The sequence below is a fragment of the Mustela nigripes genome, chromosome 10 (genome assembly GCF_022355385.1).
Source record: "Mustela nigripes isolate SB6536 chromosome 10, MUSNIG.SB6536, whole genome shotgun sequence".
NCBI classification, from domain to species: Eukaryota; Metazoa; Chordata; class Mammalia; order Carnivora; family Mustelidae; genus Mustela; species Mustela nigripes.
The window spans coordinates 14821417-14842409 of NC_081566.1; the positions used below are offsets into that span (position 1 = coordinate 14821417).

General features: G+C 43.4%; 1 protein-coding gene across 2 annotated transcripts in view; it reads right to left on the reverse strand.

The window, feature by feature from the left end:
* PTPN14 (protein tyrosine phosphatase non-receptor type 14) overlaps positions 1-20993 on the reverse strand; it is a 169756-nt gene that overhangs the window by 74233 nt on the left and 74530 nt on the right. For both annotated transcript variants that reach the window (XM_059412690.1, XM_059412691.1), the window contains exon 3: positions 15962-16131. In XM_059412690.1, coding sequence (XP_059268673.1) covers positions 15962-16131 — 170 coding nt within the window. The remainder of the gene's footprint in view (positions 1-15961; positions 16132-20993) is intronic.

The following is a 20993-nucleotide window of genomic DNA, read 5'->3' on the forward strand; positions in this document are numbered from 1 at the left end:
TATATATATATATATATATATATATATATATATATATATATCTCCCTGTGCTGGAATATTATGCAGCACCGAAAATTACCAATCTCTAACTACACTCGACAATACAGATAACTCTCAAAAAATGTTGGTCAGGGCGCCTGGGTGGCTCAGTGGGTTAAAGCCTCTGCCTTCAGCTCAGGTCATGATCCCAGGGTCCTGGGATCGAGGCCCACATTGGGCTCTATGCTCAGCAGGGAGCCTATTTCCTCCTCTCTCTCTGACTGCCTCTCTGCCTACTTATGATCGCTCTCTCTGTCAAATAAATAAATAAAATAAAATTAAAAAATGTTGGTCAAAGAAGACACCAAAGAGCACATGCTCTATCATTCTACCTTAAAAACAATCAAAGCAAAACCAATTTATGTTGTCAGAAGTCAGGCTAGTGGTCACTCTCAGGGGACAGAGGTTGAGAAGGAACATGAAGAAGGATGTTTCAATTTTTTTTTTAAAGATTTTATTTATTTATTTGACAGAGATCACAAGTAGGCAGAGAGGCAGGCAGAAAGAGAGGGGAAAGCAGGTTCTCTGCTGAGCAGAGCCCAACGCGGGGCTGGAGCCCAGACCCTGAGATCATGACCCAAGCTGAAGGCAGAGGCTTAACCCACTGAGCCACCCAGGCGCCCCAGATGTTTCAATTCTTAATCTAGGCATTGGTTGCAGAGGTGTATTTGTGTTGTACAAATTCACTGAGTCGTACACTTTGATTTCTGCACCGTCTGTAAATTCAACAAACAGTTTATCTAAAATATACTGGTAACAGAAGGTGACAATGTGACTCCAAGAGAAAAGTCTACCAGAGCTGGTCAGAAAGTATTTAGGGAATAATTTAAATGTAAGGCTAACAGAAAGTAACAGGAGGAAAATAGTTCATTGGTCTATCTTTCTCGTTCCTACGAGGACTGGTTGAGATAGAGTGAGCAAAGCGTCCTGTGTAGAGATGTTGACAAATGGTAGTGGCCATCATCACCCGAAGAGCCTGAAGCAAGAATGCGACACAGAGCACGGGGCTCCCATGAATGCATCCTCCTGGAGAAAAAGGCTGTATCTTGTGTATACTTCTGGTGTCTTGTACATAGTAGATATTCACTATATGAATGAATGAATGAGTGAGTGAGTGAGTGAATGAATGGAAGACTGTCCTGCCAGCAGGTAAGTAGTAAGATGTGGGTGATACCAAATCAAGACGCATCTGTCAGGAACTACTCCTAAAGGCTGAAAATGATTAAGGTCTACTGCAGATAGTACATAAAGAGAAAAATATTTAGGAGGACAGAATTCTGGCAAATTGGGGATCAGAAGATGAAAAGCAGTAGGTCTGAGACTGGATGAAGCTTGAAAGGTACCAAAAGTCAAGTAGGAGGAGGATTTCAAGAAGTGGACTCTTTCTGTCTAGTGCTGTCCGTGAGTGAAGAGAACAGAAGTAAGAAAAGGCCACTGGTTCAGAGGTGGGGGTGTCCTTTAGTAACCGTCAAGAGGCCAAGGTGAGCAAAATCAGTTACATAACTTTTCAAGGACTCAAAGGATCCAATAAACAAAAAATGATGAAGGCAGCGAGTAAATACATAGAAAACGAGCCAAAAATCAGACATCTGAAGGTAACAGAGATAGTCAGTAGTAATAGGATGTATAAAGGTGTATAAATATACACAAGTATAACTTTTGTGGTTAGTATTTAAGATAGAGGAAAAAAACCATCGTTTAAACAGAAGGCAAGGAATCTATGAGAAACAGATATTAAAGACATTTGAAAATTATGGGAAACTGGAGTAAGCCTGGGTAAAGATTGAGGATCCAAAAAAAAAAAGGCAGAAGGACGAACTTCCTTGCAAAGAACAGACACCCACCCAGTCCCCGGACTTCTGGAAGTCAAGGTGGAGGTGGGAGGAATGCGGCAGGGGCTGGACTGTGTGGAGCGCAGCATACAGGCATGGGGAGCACCGGTCTGGAAGCTAATGCTCGGGCAGGCTCTGATCAGGCTGGTTTCATACAAGGGAGTCAGATTTGATGATTTGTAATGTCTTTTGTCATTACAAAATTCTGTGTTTCTGAAATGAAAATCATAAAAGAATCCATACAATGCCCAAATGAGCCCCCTTCATCATTCTAGCAGACACTACTGTAGACAATTAACTATGTATATTTCAGTCCCCACCGTCAGAAGGCTAGATTGATTCTCTCTTCTATTTGAATAGCCTCTAATGCAATTACTTACATACCGAGTCAAGGATAAGGAGGAGTAAAATGTTTTAGGTTTGTTTTGTGTATGTGCTTTCAGGTAAAATCCAAGTATCCAAGCAATGGATAAAAATCTCTGTAATTCAATTCAACATTCTTCTACTATCTATATGTTTAAAGCTCTAAATGCATTTCTAATTATACTGTGGTTATAATTATATAATGTTATAAATTAGCAAATAATCACATTAAATGAGGAAGGAAAAATGCCTACTTTGGGAGAATAATAGTTAAATAATCTGGGACACTCTTTTGAACATGAACCGGGTATAAAGAATACAGTTTTCCTATCTCTGGTTATTTTCCAACTTCCTGTGAATAAAATATTTCCAGGCCTTTTAAAAAAAAAATAAACATGGAATTTTTTGGTGAAATACTGTCAGAGTATTAGCTCTCAGGGTAACACATGCACTACTCATAACGAGAGGGAGCACATCACAAAATCATGGGAGGGGTTACGTGTGCATAAGCAACACAGAATATCTCCGTGTATATAAGGAGAGGGTCGTAAAAGTTTGTTTGGAAAACTAAGATAAATCCTATCTGGAATGGAGCCTTTGTATTTAAAAAAAATCTTTTTTTACTTAAATATCTTGTGTTTCTTATTGGTATTTAGAATCAAAGATTCAATGAACCAGTCTAGGAAAATAATATACATTTTTTTAAAACTGATCATGAAAAGAAACTCTAATGTCTTCACAGCTTTAGACTTGTACTTGTCTGAAATGATCTTTTCCCGTTTCTCTATTTACCTATTGTTTTGTCTTTTATTTACCTAAATGCAGTAGAAATCAACAAACCAGAGAAATCCAAGAACAGAATTCTCAATTTTGAAAAATTCTCATTTTCTTAAATTTAAGTCTACAATGTCAAAGTCTGGGGAAATAGTGGAAAGGGTCTCATTTAAGGTTCTAGAGTACTAATATAGTATAATTCAGGCCAGTTGTTATTACTGCCTTTATTATAGATGCACAGAATACTAAACATTTGCTACAGTACTGCCCCTATAATGAAACCATACATTATGTATAATCTATACTGCATTATCAAAATTTACCAAATTAAAAGATTAAAATGTTACATATTAAAGTTGAGGAAATACAAACTGACCAAAATTCCTGCAGAACCTTGTGTTCCCATTCTGCATATTCGAGGATCCCATGAAGATGCCCACAGTTATTCTGCAAATAAGTCCACACCATCCATCCTCTAAATTTCCCAACCTAAACCAGGTGTTCTGGACTTTGTAACTATTTCAATCTGATCCCACTGCCTTGAAATCCACCCTGTTCCTAACATAGATACACTAACATAAAACACCAGTGACTGCAATAACATCAAGGTATAGCTGCACTCCATTTAACCAAACTTAAGTCCAAAAATCACCTGTGGCACTGAATAAAAACAGATTCTGATTCCGGAAGTCGAGAGCGATGCAGAGCAATCTGAACTTTTTAAAAATGCCAAGGGCAATTCTGCTAAGGACCACATTTCAGAAGTCAACGGGCTCCCGATATCTCCATTTTGCCTTTTTTTTTTTTTTTTTTAAATAATCATCACTTGGGGCACCTAGGTGGCTCAGTGGGATAAGGCCTCTGCCTTCGGCTCCAGTCATGATCCCAGGCTCCTGGGTCGAGCCCGAGTCGGGCTCTCTGCTCAGCAGGGAACCTGCTTCCCCCTCTCTCTCCTGCCTGCTTATGATCTCTGCCAAAGAAATAATCTTAAAAAAAAAATCACTTACCAAGGGTCTATCAATCATCTTCTTAAATAATCTTTCATTGGAATCTGTTTATCTTCTTCGGACTACACCCTCTTCAAGTTACAAGAACTGGAAGATTGGCATCAGGTCAGCCTGGTCCCTCCTGCTGCAGCCCAGCCTGGCTTCAAGACCCTGAGCAGCTGCTCTGACCATCTGTGAAGCTGCGAGGCCAGGCCTGCCTTATCCTCTTCACTCACGCTCATCTGAGAAAGTCGGCAGAGCGAGAGGACCAGCCTGGGCCGTCTGGATCAGATCTGCTCCCAGACGTGGGAGTGGCATGAGGATGGAGAACTTCCTTGGGAAGCCGGTATTTATGGTAACAACACAGTTTTTGTTTGAATGAGTTTTTGCAACTCTATCTTCACACAGTGTCCAAGAAAATATGGGACAAATCTGAGTTCTCTTTAACCACATTAAAACTTTTAAATAGAGTAATTTTGTCTTCTGGAACTCACAAGTCAGTACCAACTGTGGATGCAACAGCATTGAACGGTGATTTGGACTCTGCTAATCATGAATTATGTACTAAGTCCTTTGGTGGCTCTGCAATGTTTCAACTTGGCTAGGCTGAACTACATTTCCCAGAATGCACCTCCCTGGGTGTTTCCAGGCGGTGTGGGCCAGGACTCATTCGGCCAGGTGACTGTTAAGTTACCTGCAACAGCTTCCTGAGGGACGCAGCACTGTCACTACCTCCTAACAGATCTTTTTTTTAATTAAAAAAAAAAAAAAAAAAACACAAACATCTGGATATCTACTATGCACTGAACGCACTGATAGGTGTTTTTTGAAGCTGTTAATATCATTTCCTGACAATAAACACAGAAGGTGAGTTTTGGGGACTTACAGAGACTGACCAAGAAACAAATACCTGAGAGTTAGGTCTTCTGACTACAGGTCTGTGCTGCTACTAATACTAAAGTTGTTTTGTTTTTGAACAACGTTTTATCCACCCCCCCCTTTTTTGGGGAAGATTAGACCAAACACCAGTCTTTGCTGATTCCATCCATCATTCTAAATACACAACACAGCCTGGCAGATATAATAACCTGCCTTCGAATTCTTCCATCAGGATCCACAGTTGGTGGTTTATTATGAGGATCCAAGTTACTGAACTTTCCCAGTTTTCCTCAGATCTACTGGCTTCCTGCTTTAGTTATCATCATGAATGTCTTGACTACCTCCTTCACAACATCTGTCCTGGTCAAAAAACATGTGTTTCTAACATTGCTTTATCTCCATGAGTTTCTATTAAAGTATCATGTTTCCGACTTGCTTGTAGTTCAACTTACATAAAATTTGCTGGACTTTGCCCTGAATAACAGTAACACATTTTCATGCTGGCGAGCACTCTACGCTCTCTCCCCAGCTGCAGGCGCGAAGACTGACGGGCTGACCTGGAAAGAGTTCGGCTGGGGTAAAATGAAACGTGTTGCAACATGTCCCCCCATGATGACTCCCGCTCCACGTGCTTTCCCAAACCGCACCAGAAAGGAGGATCGTTATTCCATAGTCGCACCTGGTAACCTGACACCAGCTGACACCTTTCTACTGTTTATTTCCAATGTCTCAATTTTCTACTCTTCTAAAGGGCTTCGTGTCTTCTGAAAGCTTGGCACTTTCCCTCCGTGCCCAGGGCTGCAGATGACTGATAAAAACATTAAATAAAACCCATCTTAGTTCCAACCTCTACATAATGCTCACTATTTAAATGACTCCATTCAAAGAAGTGCCTGTTTTCTTCTGCTCTTTGTTCCTTCTGTCTGAACTACTTCCTTCCCTTGGACAAAACTCATCTCTTCCAGTTCCAGTGTGTCTCAGCTGTCTCAGGGCAAGGGAGAGGAAGATGGGCAAGGGGTTCTGGAAGTTTACACAAATGCCATCCATGGGCTCTGCCCTGTCTGCCTGCTTGGTCCACATACAATCATCCGAGCACCTCAGGAAGAGTCAGGCTCTGTCGATGGGCCAAGTGTGACAATGGGCAAAGTCCCTTTATCTTCTTGGCTCTGCTTCTTCATCTGTAAAATGAAGCGACTGGTCTCAGTAGTGTGTGATGTTCGATGCTTAGATATAAACTACAGTTTTAGTAAAGCTTGATCTGTCTTGATAGAAGAAAAACCAAACTTTCTCAAACAGACCATGTTTGCTTATGATCTTGGTGACTTTTTTTCTGTTGGCCTACACAACATCTCGTACCTTTCTTCTGGATGGAACCCTTTATGAATGAAGCAGATGCTGAAAGCAGTAAGGAGAAAAATCTGGGAAATCTGAGCTGCATCTCCATAACAGAAAGTGCAGGGCCATGTAATCTAGCACCCTGGAGTGATTTTACACAGAAACAAAGTTTTCAAATGAGGGCTTCAAGGAAATGATCCTCCGCTATCCAGCTACGGTCTCCGGAGGTAGCCAAAGGATTTAGACGGTGAGACGCCGAGTGGCATAAAGCCAACTGGGCCAATGAAAAGGTATGCGTTGACCCAATACTGAGAAGTCCTTCACGTTACACGGACAGTGGCCACAGTCTGAATGCCTACAGGACCCGTCAGATCACAGGAAGAAGTGAATGTCCACCGTAACACTGTGGGCAGGGCGGGACACAGGACAAACTGTAGAGTGCGTGCCTACATGTAAGGCATCCAAATTCAATTTTTTAGAAAATGGTCCAGGTGAAACAAAACCTACTGGGAGACCAGAATCCACCCAAACGGCAGCAGCTTACCACCTCTCACCACAGGAGTGTCAGCTGTCTGGAATTCTTTTTTGACACTTCCAGTAAAAAATTAAACCCCGTTATTCTGGGGAGTATGGGGACATATGGACAGATGTACTTGGCGGGCAATGGAACATCAAAGCTTATTTGAGGGATGACATCTCTACTTATTAGTAAGAAAACTTCTGTTAGGAAACAATCCTTTTTCAGAGGATAATAATAGCGCCAATTCCTAGGTTCTGGAGAGGACTGAAAAAAAGATAATGGCTGAAGATACTTAGCACAGCACCTCACACACAAATGCTGGCCAGCGTTGTTATTACTACTATGAAACTGTATCATGTCATGGAATGCGAACTACATTCTTGCACAGAAGCCCACAGAGGAGGTCTGGAAGCCAAGGATGGGCTCAGACAACAGCTCTACCATAAGGCACCATGAAGGCTTCTGTGCTTTCCAGATCCTGCTGCTGCTCGGGCCTGTGGGTCTCTGTCACGTGTGAAAACATGACATCTCTCTCTTCCTTTCCCTCCTCCACACCCATTCGACCCCAACCTAAGGTCCCAGCCCGGAGAGTCCAGGAAAAAGGTAGAGCAAAGGATTCTAAAACCTCTACTCCCTGTGTTTCCCTCTCCTCCCAAGATTTTCAAAAACCCATTTTCAAACTACCACACCACTGGTGATCCCACCCATTATAATGATACCCCTACAAATCCGAAGAATCCTTCATAAGGAAGTGGATGTCTTTAAAATTTCATAGAACGTAGCTGGCATGCTTTGGCATGACCGAACACCTCTTCCCATAGCTTCTGTTTGTTTTCCCCTCTCTCCAACCCCCCCAGCTGAAGGTAAACACTGCTGTGTGGGATCAGCACGTTCTACTCGGCTTCTGAAAAAATAGAATATGCTAAAATTTGAGTTCATGCTCGATTCCAAATCTTTGATAGTCCCTGGGTCAAATGTGGAATCTTTCTCAGTCTTCTGCAATGTCACTCTGATAAAGAACTATTTGGAATTGACTGAGCGAATGAACAAGCAAATACATTTATCTTTGGAAAGCAAGAAATACACAAAGACTGCAAATATGACCCTTGCTTAAGAAATTAAGTTATTTTCAAAAGGGCTTAATAGGAACACGATACTTGTTTCCTTTTGAAAAGTTCAGGATAGATCATCAAATACTGACAAACACACATTAACTATAGGATTACAGATGAGATCATTTTAACACTTTAAAAGCAAAGGCTTTTCAAGGTATATTATTTCATCTGTTTTGGGGAAACTCTGCTTTACTCACGATTAAGACATACATGAGTATATCTTGCTTTACAAAGGGTAAAAATCAGATGTCAGCTTCTTTTGAATTATGAATGATGCTTCCAATGTATTTCCTTTTGAAAATCTTGTTTTTTGGGGCCCCTGGGTGGTTCAGTCAGTTAAGTGTCTGCCTTCAGCTCAGGTCATGATCCTGGGGTCCTGGGGTTGAGCCTGAGCCTCCTTCTCCCTCTCCCTTCTCTTTCCCCAGCTGCTGTTTTTTCTCTCTCTCTCAAATAAATAAAATCTCAAAAAAAAAAAAAAAAAAAAAATCTCAGGGCACCTGGGTGGCTCAGTCATTAAGCGTCTGCCTTCGGCTCAGGTCCTGATCCCAGGGTCCTGGGACTGAGCCCCACATTGGGCTCCCTGCTTGGCGGGAAGCCTGCTTCTCTCTTTCCCACTCCCCTGCTTGTGCACCCTCTCTCGCTGTGTCTCTCTCTGTCATATAAATAAACAAAATCTTTTTTAAAATCTCATTTTTCCATGCATTACAGGACACCTACAATGAATAATATTGTCAAGTGATATTATTAGAATATACTGAATTTTTACTACTATTTGTTTTTCTCTTCCTTAAAGGGAAAGAATTTTTTAAAAAGCCACAAAGATTATGTGTAAGGGTTAACTCTACTTTATCTGCCTATACTTTGTTCTAATGGCAGTAGGTTGCCTAAATAGCTAACAACTTCCCGCATGTCTTGCAAACTGTATCTTTTTCCCGGAACAGGCAGGTTAGGGAGTGGGGCAAGCAGGCAACCCCTCATGCATTCGGAAGACCAACAATTAAGTAGGGGCTAAGGGGTGCCCTTGATTTAATTAAGAAACCTATAAACTTTGCAGAGTCATCTTCACAGTAAAATATGAAGAAATCCTAGATGAGGAAGGAGATACACTAATCAATCAGCTTCCCTAAAGGAAATTAAATTGATTTTATAACAGCTCCCGGACTGTGCAGGATTTTCCCGTGAGTCAGGTCCAGGAGCAGAAATGGTTACCAGGGCTACGTTTGTATTTTCGTATTTGCATAGATAGTGAACGTATTATTTTTGTTCCACGAGAGTTTTTTTTTTTTTTTTTTTACTTTTTCTCTTTGATCACGCCCATAACAGTAGACGCAGATCCACCCATTACTGAGAACAAATCCTAAGGTAACATCAAAACAAAAAGAAGAGAATGAACAGAGCTAGAAGTAGGAGGCTCTCCCAGGCTGGACTGGCAACATAATTCAGAGAGTCCAGTGAAAAATAAAAATGCAGAGTCCGTGGTTCAAAAATTATTAAGAATTTCAAGAGGGCCACAGCAGAGCTTGAACCCAAGCACAGGGCCTTTCTGAGCTCAGAGCCGTGCAACCCACCCCCTGGGTTACACACCCATGAAGCTGGCCTGGGCAAGACACCTGCCAGGCTCTCGGGGTTTCTCTGAAACAGCGAGAAGGCCTTCCCCAGGAAGCAAGCAGGGTCAGCAGTGTTAGCTTCAAGGACGAACTCTAACAGCAATAAATCACATACATGGAAATGAACCAAAAACTGCTTGGAGACCCAGCTCTTTGCAGAAGAGGGGGGAATCGTGAAGATGTATGGGTTCTTACACGCCCTCCGACGAGCAAAATGACTGACACAGAACAGGTGCTTCCTCTCGGCAGAAATGCAGAATAACGCAATTGGCAACTAACATTTTCATCAAGTAATCCTCTTTTGGGGAGCAGTTCTTCCCTTGGAGACCGCTCTATTCTTTAGAGGCATTTTTCTCTCCTCTCATCAAACAATACATCACCCACATAGAATAACGTTCAAGATTAAATCCCAGGAACAACGGCATCTTAAAATATCTAAAATATCTGGCAGAAACAACCCCATTCTCCACCATCAACAGACAGTGAGAGAGAGAGAGAGAGAGAGAGAGAGAGAAAACAAGTCTCCATTCACCAGCTGGAGCTGGCCGGAGGAAGATCTGCCTTTCTCAGCAAATTATATTATCTACGGGGGACTCACACGGAATCTTAAGTCTGAGTTGAAGGGAGTCCCTATTTCCCAGCCCACGGGTAAACTTTAAATAGCCATTAAAATGACATTTCAAAATAATAAAAGAACTCAAAGAACCGGAGGAACAAAATAAATGGTGTTGTAAAGGAAATGGAAACATTACCATAATTAGAGCTTTTAAAAGAGACACTTTAAACATTGGTTGAAGGCTGACTTGTTTACAATAGCACTCAAGGCACGTTGCAAGAGCCTACCCCGGAAAGCATCCGTATTTACGAGAAAGGGGAGGTGAAGAAAGCTTCTGTAAGGTCACTGGAACTACTTCCTGAAACCTAGTTTAAAAACAAAACAGAAAACAACAACAGCACAAAACCGAAAACACCATTCCGGCCTTCTCGGGGATGTAAAGATTCATCTAACCTGGCTTTGCCATCCATACGCCGTGGGTCCCCATCACAGTCTGCACATGTAATAACCTCACTCCCCTGTCACTCACCATCACGAAAAAATGCACCACCACCACCCCCCCCCCTTATGAAACCTAAACGGTGCGGTTTCCAGTGTGGGCATTTATTCCCAGTTAGTGAAATGACACCCTGTCCCATAAGTGTTTCCCAGACAGGAACTTCATTCAACCTAGAACCCTACCCGGGCCCAAGCAGAGATGAAGTACTTTTTAAGTCCTTCCAATAACAGTAACTGGCAGGTGTAACTGACAGGCTAGAATTCAGCCCCCTGGTCTAGAACTTGAGAGAAGATGGAGGGAGACGGAAGAACTGTGAGTCTGAAAAGGAGGGAGACCCACGGAGGCCGAGAAGTGCAGAAAACAGAGGCAGCACCCACTCGACCAAGGGAGCTTGGAACAGGGTCCACAGCCATGGAGAGGCCGCCAGATGTACCAGATGTGCTAAGATTGTCCTTGGCAAGGGGAGTGACTGTGCTGGTGAGAGCGGGGGCTCTGCTTCCATATAGCACTTGCCTCTAGGACAGCAGATAGCACCCCCTGAACCGGCAGGCCACAGACCTGTCCTGGGTAGGAAGGAAAGGCTACCTGACTTCATTAGGACAAGCAGAAGTTCCTTGGCACCGTGCAAAAGCACCATTCACCAGGGAGTGTTACAAAGACAGACGTGTTTCGGTAAAAGGAAAATGTCCAGGAATTTAAATTTTAGAAACTGTGGCATACCACCAGTAGCTTACACTGTGAAATCTCGATGCGCCCTGCAAAAAACTACTCTCTTCGAAGTGTTCTCTTTAGTACTAAAAGCACTAAATAGGTACTTCCTTACTGCAGAAAGACTTGGAAAACCCCCAGCCCTAAACTAAAAGCAGTCACCTCAGCCAGCAGCTTTCTGGCTTCCCCTCGCTGTTATTAAGGATCCTTCTGTTTGACGGAGGGTTTCTCCACCTCTCACCAACCATCTTTTCTCTTTCTGTGTCCAGAAAAATCTGAAAACCCCGTGTTTATACGGAGCCCGTTGCTATGCAAATCATTAAAACACATTACAAAAATCTTTCCTTTGAGTCAGGAGGAGAACAGAATGGGGAAAAGGGAACCGCTAGCAAGAGTCCCTCTGCTGAACAGAGAAGCCAGCAGAAAGGAGCTGGAGAGACAAAGCAACATGGAAAAAATTATGGTGGTCCGAGCCCTTGAGTCATTTTAACCAAAGTGGGAAAACTGACATTTTCAAAGCCCCAAGGTAATGCATCTTAGTTTGCAGTGGGGTTAACAAACCCTGGTCTTAATCTCTGTAATTCCTATGGTTTCATGACTCATTTTCCATCTGTCTACGACTGTGTTCTTTGTCTCAGCTTTTTCACACTTCTGTAGGAATATCAAGAGATTTTTTCCCCCTTCTATGTGGACTCCTATGTGTGTCTCCTTTTGATCTCTTTCATCTTCTTGTTCAATTATCACCTAAAGGGAGGGCCTGAATTGTCCATTTCTTCTCCAACTCGATCACAGCATCTTGGAAGATGTCCTTCTCTTATGAGGAGATTTGCTCTTCAAAAATCATATCCGGGAGATGAGATGAAACACAGTATGTCAAAATTAATGTAAAAAAAAAAAGCAGAGCTTCTCAATGTTCTAATTTTAAAAAGTCTGGATGTGATCATTTTCAATTTTCTAATCTAAAAAATCTGTCCCTGATAACTTTAATAAAGTTAATCACTCTCTGAGATAGTTTACAATCAAGATCATTCTCAAATTTTTGTTGTGTTGTTCCTAGTAGTCTATTAACCTGCAAGTTTTCAAGGGTGGTATTGTCTAGGGACAAGAGATGGAATATACAACTTTTTTTTTTTAGATTATTTATTTATTTATTTGACGGACAGAGATCACAAGTAGACAGAGAGACAGGCAGAGAGAAGGGAAGCGGGCTCCCTGCCGAGCAGAGAGCCGGATGCGGGGCTCGATCCCAGGACCCTGAGATCATGACCTGAGCCAAAGGCAGAGGCTTTAACAGACTGAGCCACCCAGGCGCCCCAGGATACGTCCTCCTTCCACTACCATGGGTCTTCATATATGTGGGTTCACCTACATCCCCCCAAAGCAACCAGAGTACTCATTCTAAACTCTTTGCCCTTATTCAGAAAGCAGAAACGGCTGGGCCCTACTAATGCTATAGAACCTGTTTTATTCTCAAATAGAAGTGGCCAAACCCTTGCAAACATGTGTTGGGTGAAAACAAGTTTGGTTGGCTTCAGACAAAGGCTTATTTTTTAAGCACAGATGGTTGAATGGCTGCCTCTTCCAACGGGCTGCCCACAATGAAAGACAGACTCCCATTTCTAATCTATGCAAATATCTTACTCTGCGGGGCATCACAAAGACTAACTGTTCCACCGTCTGAGTGGCGGGTCCCAGGTGCTCTCCAGATGCCAAGGCACAGCTTCACCTGAGATGTCTGGTGACGGGGAGAGCAGCGAATGGCTGAAGAGTTAGTCACTAGCTGCTCCTAAGGAGCGTTGTCCGGGCCTTCTGTGAAACATTCCTCTGGAATGCTGCCCTACCACCACCACCGCTTCTTCCTTGGCTGCTCTGCCTAGAGGACGGTTTCAGTATCCAGTTCAGATCCCCAGGCTTCTAAAACCTCCCAAGAAGGCTCAGATTCCCAGCTCCTAATGACCATGAGTAGCCTTCTTCACCCTGAGTTTGGCTCATTCGTTGGTGTCTAACACAAAACCCAGGAACCCTGAGCATTTTTAAATGGTATTATGGCCAAGCCGGGTCTCCTTTGTTGCTCTTATCTAGTCCGAACGCCCACAGCCCAGGATATGTCTCCTGAATCACACCTGCGTCACTTCCCAAGGTTATGCCCTTTTCTCTCTCTCCTTTCTCCATCAATTTTCCTTTCTGTACTTAACAACTTCTCTCTTATTTCCTCATCGCCCCAGCTAAAGTCTTTCACTTGCTCTGACATCCCTTGGCACATTCTAGTGGGTCCCTTGGAACAACAAAAATTTCTGCAACGCTGGGGAAAAAACCCAACCAAACAAAATCCCACAAGTCGTCATGCAAACCTAGGTCCTCGCTTTAAACATCCTCTACCATAAAGACAGGGATGTGCTTCTCATCTATACAGTTTAGTTCCGAGTTTAAGTCTAAAAATATCCTTCAAGTTTTATTTTCTTTGTTAGTTGATCAGCTCAGCCAATAACAGAGTTTGCTTCAAAATCCTGGGTTGGAAAAGATCTCGTTCACTCCTTATCGAAACTCATTTGAAATGAACCAAACCAAGTGAGCAAAAAGAATATTCTAAGGAAAAAGAATTCCTTCCTGATCTCCAGTCTCAACAACCCCTACCATCCTAATTCTTACTCTGTATGTCAGATTTTCAGATTTAAACACTTTCTGTGTCAGCCTGTGAATGCAAACACTGACAGTCAAATAATGTGGCATGAAGTCTACTTAGCAGGAAAATCTAAAACTGTAACGAGAGGTAACTAATTTGTTAATTACCGAGTCTGGATGAATATCAGAACCACCTGAGAATATTGTTTATTTTAATCCATATATTCTCCCGATCCCTAGCCCCAGACATCCCGATTCAGACTTCTGTTACCAGCCTAGAACCACATTTATAGGAAATGCTGCAGGTCATCGTGATAGAGCAGGCCCTGGTCTCCTTGAGAACCACCAATCTTGTCCAACACCTTACGCAATGTGGGGGTCTACTCTACAAGATACCACCACCCTGTCTGTCCAGTCAGTGCCACCCCACTGAAAACAGGGCACTCACCCTTTTGTAAGTCTGCTTGTTCCACCTTTTTTGGCTTAAATTATCAGAAAGAGCATTCCTGTGTGGAGTCAAATAACCAAAGTCTTTCAACTCCTTGTACGTCACTTATTATGGGCCCAAATTTTGTGCTGCAGCGCTAACAGAATTCCCTTCCCACAAGCGTCTTCCAATTTCCAGAGGCAGCTATGGCACTCTTGCAGGTCTTCATTTTTCTAAGCTTAACCAACGTATTTTGGCTTCATATATCACCACTGCTGAGTCCCTCACAGTCACTTCAGCAGCTCTTCCTCAATGACAGTCCTTACGGAAGAATGTTCTGGACCCTGTCCAGAGCAGCAACACTTCGTTGTTTTCTTACAGACTGAACTTTGCCCCAGATGTGTGAACTCACAGGCCGGGTTTCATCCTCGTTACCTACCGCCGTGCATTGCCTAGTCTGAGGCTAACGCCGTCCTCCCGACCCTGCGTGAGGTACTGAAGGAGGAGTCAGGAGCCAGGGAATATGGTCCCATTCTGAGGAGTTAATAACTTCCTGCCCGGGAAGGAACCCACGTAAGTGAACAAACTTGAAAATGGTGCACGGCGTCCACCCAAACAAATGATACTTGGGAGACTGAACACAGGTTTCTGGATGAGGCTGTGAGCTATTTCATGGCCTCTGCTGACAGAAAGAGCTCCTAGTTAATAGTAGGTTTTGATTAAAAAAAAAAAAGAAGAAGATGCCACCTATCACCATAAAATGTATATAAAAATTTTAAGTGCCTCCTTGTCTTAAAAGTGTGAAATCTAAGAAACACGTGCAGTAGTCGAGACTGTTTCTTCCTTCTCAGGATGTCGCTAGCATTGCTTCCCAAGTACTCCGAATGCCATCATCCAAGTAAAAGGTGAGAAAGAAAAGGTTCATTCAATTTCCTTTATTACAGAAAGAACCGTTTGATGAGATATGACCCCTCTGCATATTTTAATGGAAAACTCTGACCTTGTACTAACTGTACTAACACCAGCCAGCACCAACTGTTTCATTCATGGAACTGCACACTTAGCAGAACTTGAGAAACACAGGAAATCCCTCACTTTACAGATGAGGGAAAAGTGCCACTTCAAGGACAGCAGGTGGTTTCTTTGAGGGAAGACAGCCCAGGAGCAGGAGCAGAGGCCCGATTCCAGGTCTCCTCTCTACCAGTGGCTTCCTGTCCCTTCTGTGACCAAGGACAAGCAAAACTCTCGCCCTCTCAACATCCTCCTCAACTCTGCTCCCATCGTCAATACCTTCTCAAATCTAAAATCTGTTGCTACCTTTTGCTTGGGAGCATTTTAAGGGAAAGGACAGACCAAACAAGTACAAGGTGGTTAATTCTTTACGAGATCCTGGCACATCGATTCTACCCACAGTCTCCAACGGATGCTTCTCCATGGCTGGACACCACATTCAACCTCATTCAGCCTCAGGATCCGTGCTACCTTATTAGCATCACGGGGACCGACTGGGGTTATGAGCATCACGGATTCAAACCACAATTCTAAAGCTGCAAGGCAACCGGTAAACAATCCCCAACAGCTCCCCACTCCTCCCCACTGCACACCTACACACCCCTCCATCAACCTGCTCATCGACTTCGTCTGAAGCCCCGCGGTTAATCCACACCCTTACACGGAACTCAGGAAGAAATGCACCTACCTTGTGGCCTCTTGCTGCAGCCATGACACATTTGGCACATAGAACATGACTCCGAAGAAAAGCAGAGGCTCATTAGCAAATTTGTCCAGATGTTTCTTCAGAGGTTTCTCCAGCTCCACCCATCGTGCTTGCTGGCTCTTGCTGAGAAACCAAAGGCCAAAGTAGTGCGTCTAGATAAAAGGGTAAAACAGCATCAGTTTCGGCTTGTGGGGGGCAAGACTCCAGCACCTCGTGTAACATTTGGTCTCCCAGCTCACACATGAGGATCCAGCTTTGACTTTCTAACTTTGGGGCAAGCTCAAGAAAGCACTCGCACGTGGTCTACGCTGAGTATCGTACCCACGGTTACCGCTGGACCACGTAGGTACCGGTGCTCCTGTGTTTGGTAAGGAGGTGGGGGCAGGGTGGGGGCAAATGTTGGCTTTTCTCCTCGGCTCCCAAAGCTGACTTTCCCATGCCTTCTGAGCGCCTCACTGTCTCACGGGGAACATGCTGGCAAAGGCAAACACATTTCTTGCACCTGCTGCAAAGTAACTTATTACTCAACTCCTAAGACAAAACCTTCTGCCAGCTCAAGGCTTCCACACTGTAGGCTAGTTCCACACACCAGTTCCAGAGTTTAACAGAAAACGGATTCACTCGTTTTGAGTTTTATGAAGTACTTTGAAAAACATCGGCCTCTCCCACTTCATTATACATGAACTGCAGCAAATCTCTCCCCGACATCAAGCTTTGAGAATAGAAGGATGTCTTCACAGCTGCCACAGGAGCCCCTGGTGGCTGTTCTTGGCAGATTATGGTGGGATTTGATAGATGAAAGTGAGATTTTCACCCTTAGACGTGAAGCCTCAACCAGTTTAGTTTTGAACAATGTGCTAAATGATTAAAACGGGTACTTTTATGCATCCAATCCTGTCTTTACATTAATTCATGCTAGGATTTCAGGATTAGCACAACAATCACCAAAAAATAGATCACTGCTTTTGAAATATTCTTTTATATTTCAATTACAGCTTAGAATGGTTTACAGCACACCTGGAAATCTGCCTTCAAAAGAATGTTTTCATTGCAATGTTTAATTTCCAAAGGCATTCTTGTGCTGATGTTCCCACCGCAGCTGGCAGTCTCCTCAACAAGACCACAGATCAATCCTTGCCACAACCCTACCAAAATCTGTAATAAAAGTTTTGACTCTGACTTCACTAGAAACCCAGACATGTCCTTGCTTAAAGGACCCACATACTCTACAGAATATTTGCAAATGCACGTGCCTTCAGAGGAGAACAAGGACTTCATCAACTTAACTCCACGAGGTTCTAAAGGGCAAGTTCACAGGAGGAATCAATGCATTTCTGGAGCAACAGAATGCCAGCAAACAGAGCCAAGGTTCGATTTCCATCAGCTTGGACCAAATGCTTGATTGAATTCTGACCCTACCATTCACTTTCCAGCTTTAAGGGAGTCTGTTAGTTGTTCCAATGCGATGGATGATGTAGAGGAAATGAAATGTGGCTGGACAGAAGGAAAACAGGCTGTGAAGTCCATTCCTCTCACGGCGTTTGCACTCACTATCTTAATAACTCCATACAAGTTGCTGAGCCTCCAGAGTGTCAAAACTTTCTCATCTGTAAGGTGGGGATAATGCGTACAGCCATCGCCCACAGGCTGTGAGGGCCATAAATGAGATCATGTCTTGAACTGTGCGCACAGCACACGTTAATAACTACTTCAGCAGTGGAGCTAAAGTGGAGCTTTCTGTCACTGCTACTGTTATCATCAACCTTTTCACAACCACCACCACCACCACCACCACCACCATGACCACCACCATGACCACCATCATCAACACCATCACCACCATCAATACCACCACCATGACCACCATCATCAACACCATCACCACCATCAACACCACCACCATCACCACCACCATCATCATCACCACCACCACCACCACAACCATTACCACCATCACCCCATCATCACCACCATGGGTAAATGAAAGCAGGCAAGTCTCAAGAATCTTTTTCACCAGCACTCCTGGCATGTCTATGAACCACAGAATTAGAAAACAGAAGTTATCTGAAAATAAATGAGAAAAAGCAGGCAAAAGGAGAAGCTGGAAGGCCTATAAATAACATAAAAACCTGAAAGGTTTAAGAAAAAAATAAATCGCAAAATAGTGTCTCCCCTAAGATTTTATTTAGAGGCTTACGGGTGTTAGGGGACACTGGACTATCACCCTGATACTGTCCTAGGGGGTCTATGATATAGGCTTAAGCCAACCTGAAAATGAGGTAATCTGGGTACTTAATTTAATAAACTGTGTGGAAGGGGTCCAAGGCAATTCTGTCTTCTACTAAATTCCTGTGTGGTGCACAGGGTATGCCACTGCCTTTCGGGTGGCTAGGAGTGAGTGCATAGAATAAATGAGGTCATATATGTAAATAGTTACATGCTATGTAATAGTTATTTTCATTGGAAAAGAGCCCTTTCATAAGCCTGGGTGGAGAACGGGAAGACAAGCTTTGCAATTGCTTAACAGGTCAAACCATGATTTATTAACTTTCACTAAATGCAGTCCTGACATTTGGGGGCATAATTTCATGATCCATACTTCATTCAAACAACAACATGCACTCCAATGAGTAACATTCAAAACAGAACAGGTCCACTGCATCCACATTCTACAATCAATTTTGCCCCCCTCCCAAAACAAAAAATTTTTAAATGTTTACTACTCCTGTGCTTTCAAGGCTAGTATTTTAAATTTTCCTTTCTCACTCCAACCCACCCAATCATTAAATCAGACCTGATCTCCCCCCCCCCCAAAAGCACACTAAGAATGTTCCATGGCAGACACACGCACTTGCATGTACACAGACACAAGCACTCACGTGTCTATGATGAAAAGGAGGATGAGGTACAAGAGAAATCAAAGTAACAGTCTTGAGCCACAATGAAGAGCACAGAGCTGTGAATCACAACATAAACCACTTCTACTGCAAAAACCTCATTCATGGCATAAAGTGTTTTTGTTGCTGCAATGTGGTATTTTGCAGAGGACACAGAATATCTGAGTGACCCAATCTGCATTTGTCCAATGAGATACTACATAACTACTCAAGAAATGGGGTGTCCGGCACAAGGGCAAATTGAGAGAGGCAGGTAACCTGGAAGATATCAGAATAACCTAATTTAGAGATGCTGAATTCTGTTATCTCACGGGAAAGGAAATCCATTGACCAGATCCCCACCAGGTAACTTCCTCCATTGCCACCGTATCACCTCCGCCGTTTTCCCTCTAGTTATATCCTCCCCTGGAGTAGTCAACAGAGAATAAAGATCCAGTCTCAAAGTTCTCCCCGCATGGGTTTATGCCACCATGTCTATACAGTGGCTCCCAGGAAAAGGCACAAGAAACAAACATCTCCTTGAAGCTAGCAAGGTACACTGATCAACCTCCTGTGTATTAGCCAAGGGACCATTAATCCCATCAGGATGCCCAGCTGGGACCACACCATGCTGGCTCATAACTGACTTGCCAACTTAAAACTCCCGCTGAATCCTGAAAGCTGAGTTCCCCTGCTAACCACTGCCACATAGTTCAGGGGACCGTGGTAGGGTGACTGCAAATAGAAACCACCTCCTCCCTGACCCAGAGGATCCCATTCCACCGCCCGAGTAAGTCCCCCAGGGGCTTTTATTTCTCTCTGAAGGTGCAAACCTAAGCCAGGTCCAGCCAATCCTAATGATCTTCTGGGTGAGCTATAAATCCCATTTAATTTCTCTGGTTTTCCTTGGAAAACAGGTCTGGTGCTTTGGGTTCTGCAATGAACTCACTGCAATGAGGGAAAAAGACAGAAGAGCCAGTTCCCAGAGCAAGGACTAAAAAGGCACTCCTAGGAAACAGTGTGAGGAAAGACACACGTGGACATGACATTTTCATACGAGTGGTTTCCCGGTCTGTTTGGTTGGGAGTTTTTCACTTTAATGGAGGAAGCAGAAATGTATGCATGCAATCAAAATATGCTAGTTTTGAGGGGCAGACTGGTGTGTGAGCATTTTAGGACCAAAGGAAGATCCCTCTTCAGTTCCAAGAAAAAGATTCTAGTGAAGGAAGGCCTTTAAAGATAGTTTGGGCTTTGTCGTTTGTTCATTTACCTGGAGAGATGGTGGTATCCCCCACGTGAGCTATTATTAATAGGGAAAGATTCTTTGAGGATTTTGTTTTTCTAGTTTTGCGACCAATGGTACGGCTTTGATGCTATTTGCAAGGGTTACAGATACAGCCTTGGCAATTACCAGGGATTAAACCCATGATCTTATCTCAAGCATTTTGAAGAGTTAATCATCCAGAAGCAAGAGTTTAAAATATCTTGCATTACGTTGCCTGTCATAGCCAGCACTTTGGTTGTAAATTGAGAAAGAGTTGGTATACCTCCACATAAAATAGATGGGAATTACACACCAGCATTAAAACTTTCACTGAGGCATGGAAAGTGCTTCAAAAGATGACTAGAAGCACAAGAAACAGCACCTGATGCCATTTCATTCCAAAGGCTTTGGAAAATAAACCGTTGGATAGGACTTGGAGGATGGCGGCGAACAGCCTGTGTGCCTCCACCTCTACTCTGGGCAGGTCTGGGATTTCTGTAACTGACGTGTCTGTAATTAATAACCGCCCCATCTTCCTCTGCCTCACCCATCTTTCCTGAAAGTATGGGAAAAGAGATTGTAGAGTAACATGGGCCCAAGAAGCAAACCTCACAGCCAGGGGTGGAAAAATCACTCTTGGGAGGCTGGACGGCTCACTCAAAATATCCAGAAAGATGAAGACTTGTAAGTTAAGACGGGAAAGTATTTCACCTGCCATCTTCCTCTGCCTAGAAAACAGACACTGCTGCCAGTTTGCTTCCCAGAACTGACAGTATGCGAACAAGATCTCACGTTATAATCTTCACAAAGACAAAATGCAATACACAATTCAAAGACCAGAGATCTCCCCGAGGTCTACTCTTCAGCGGACTCC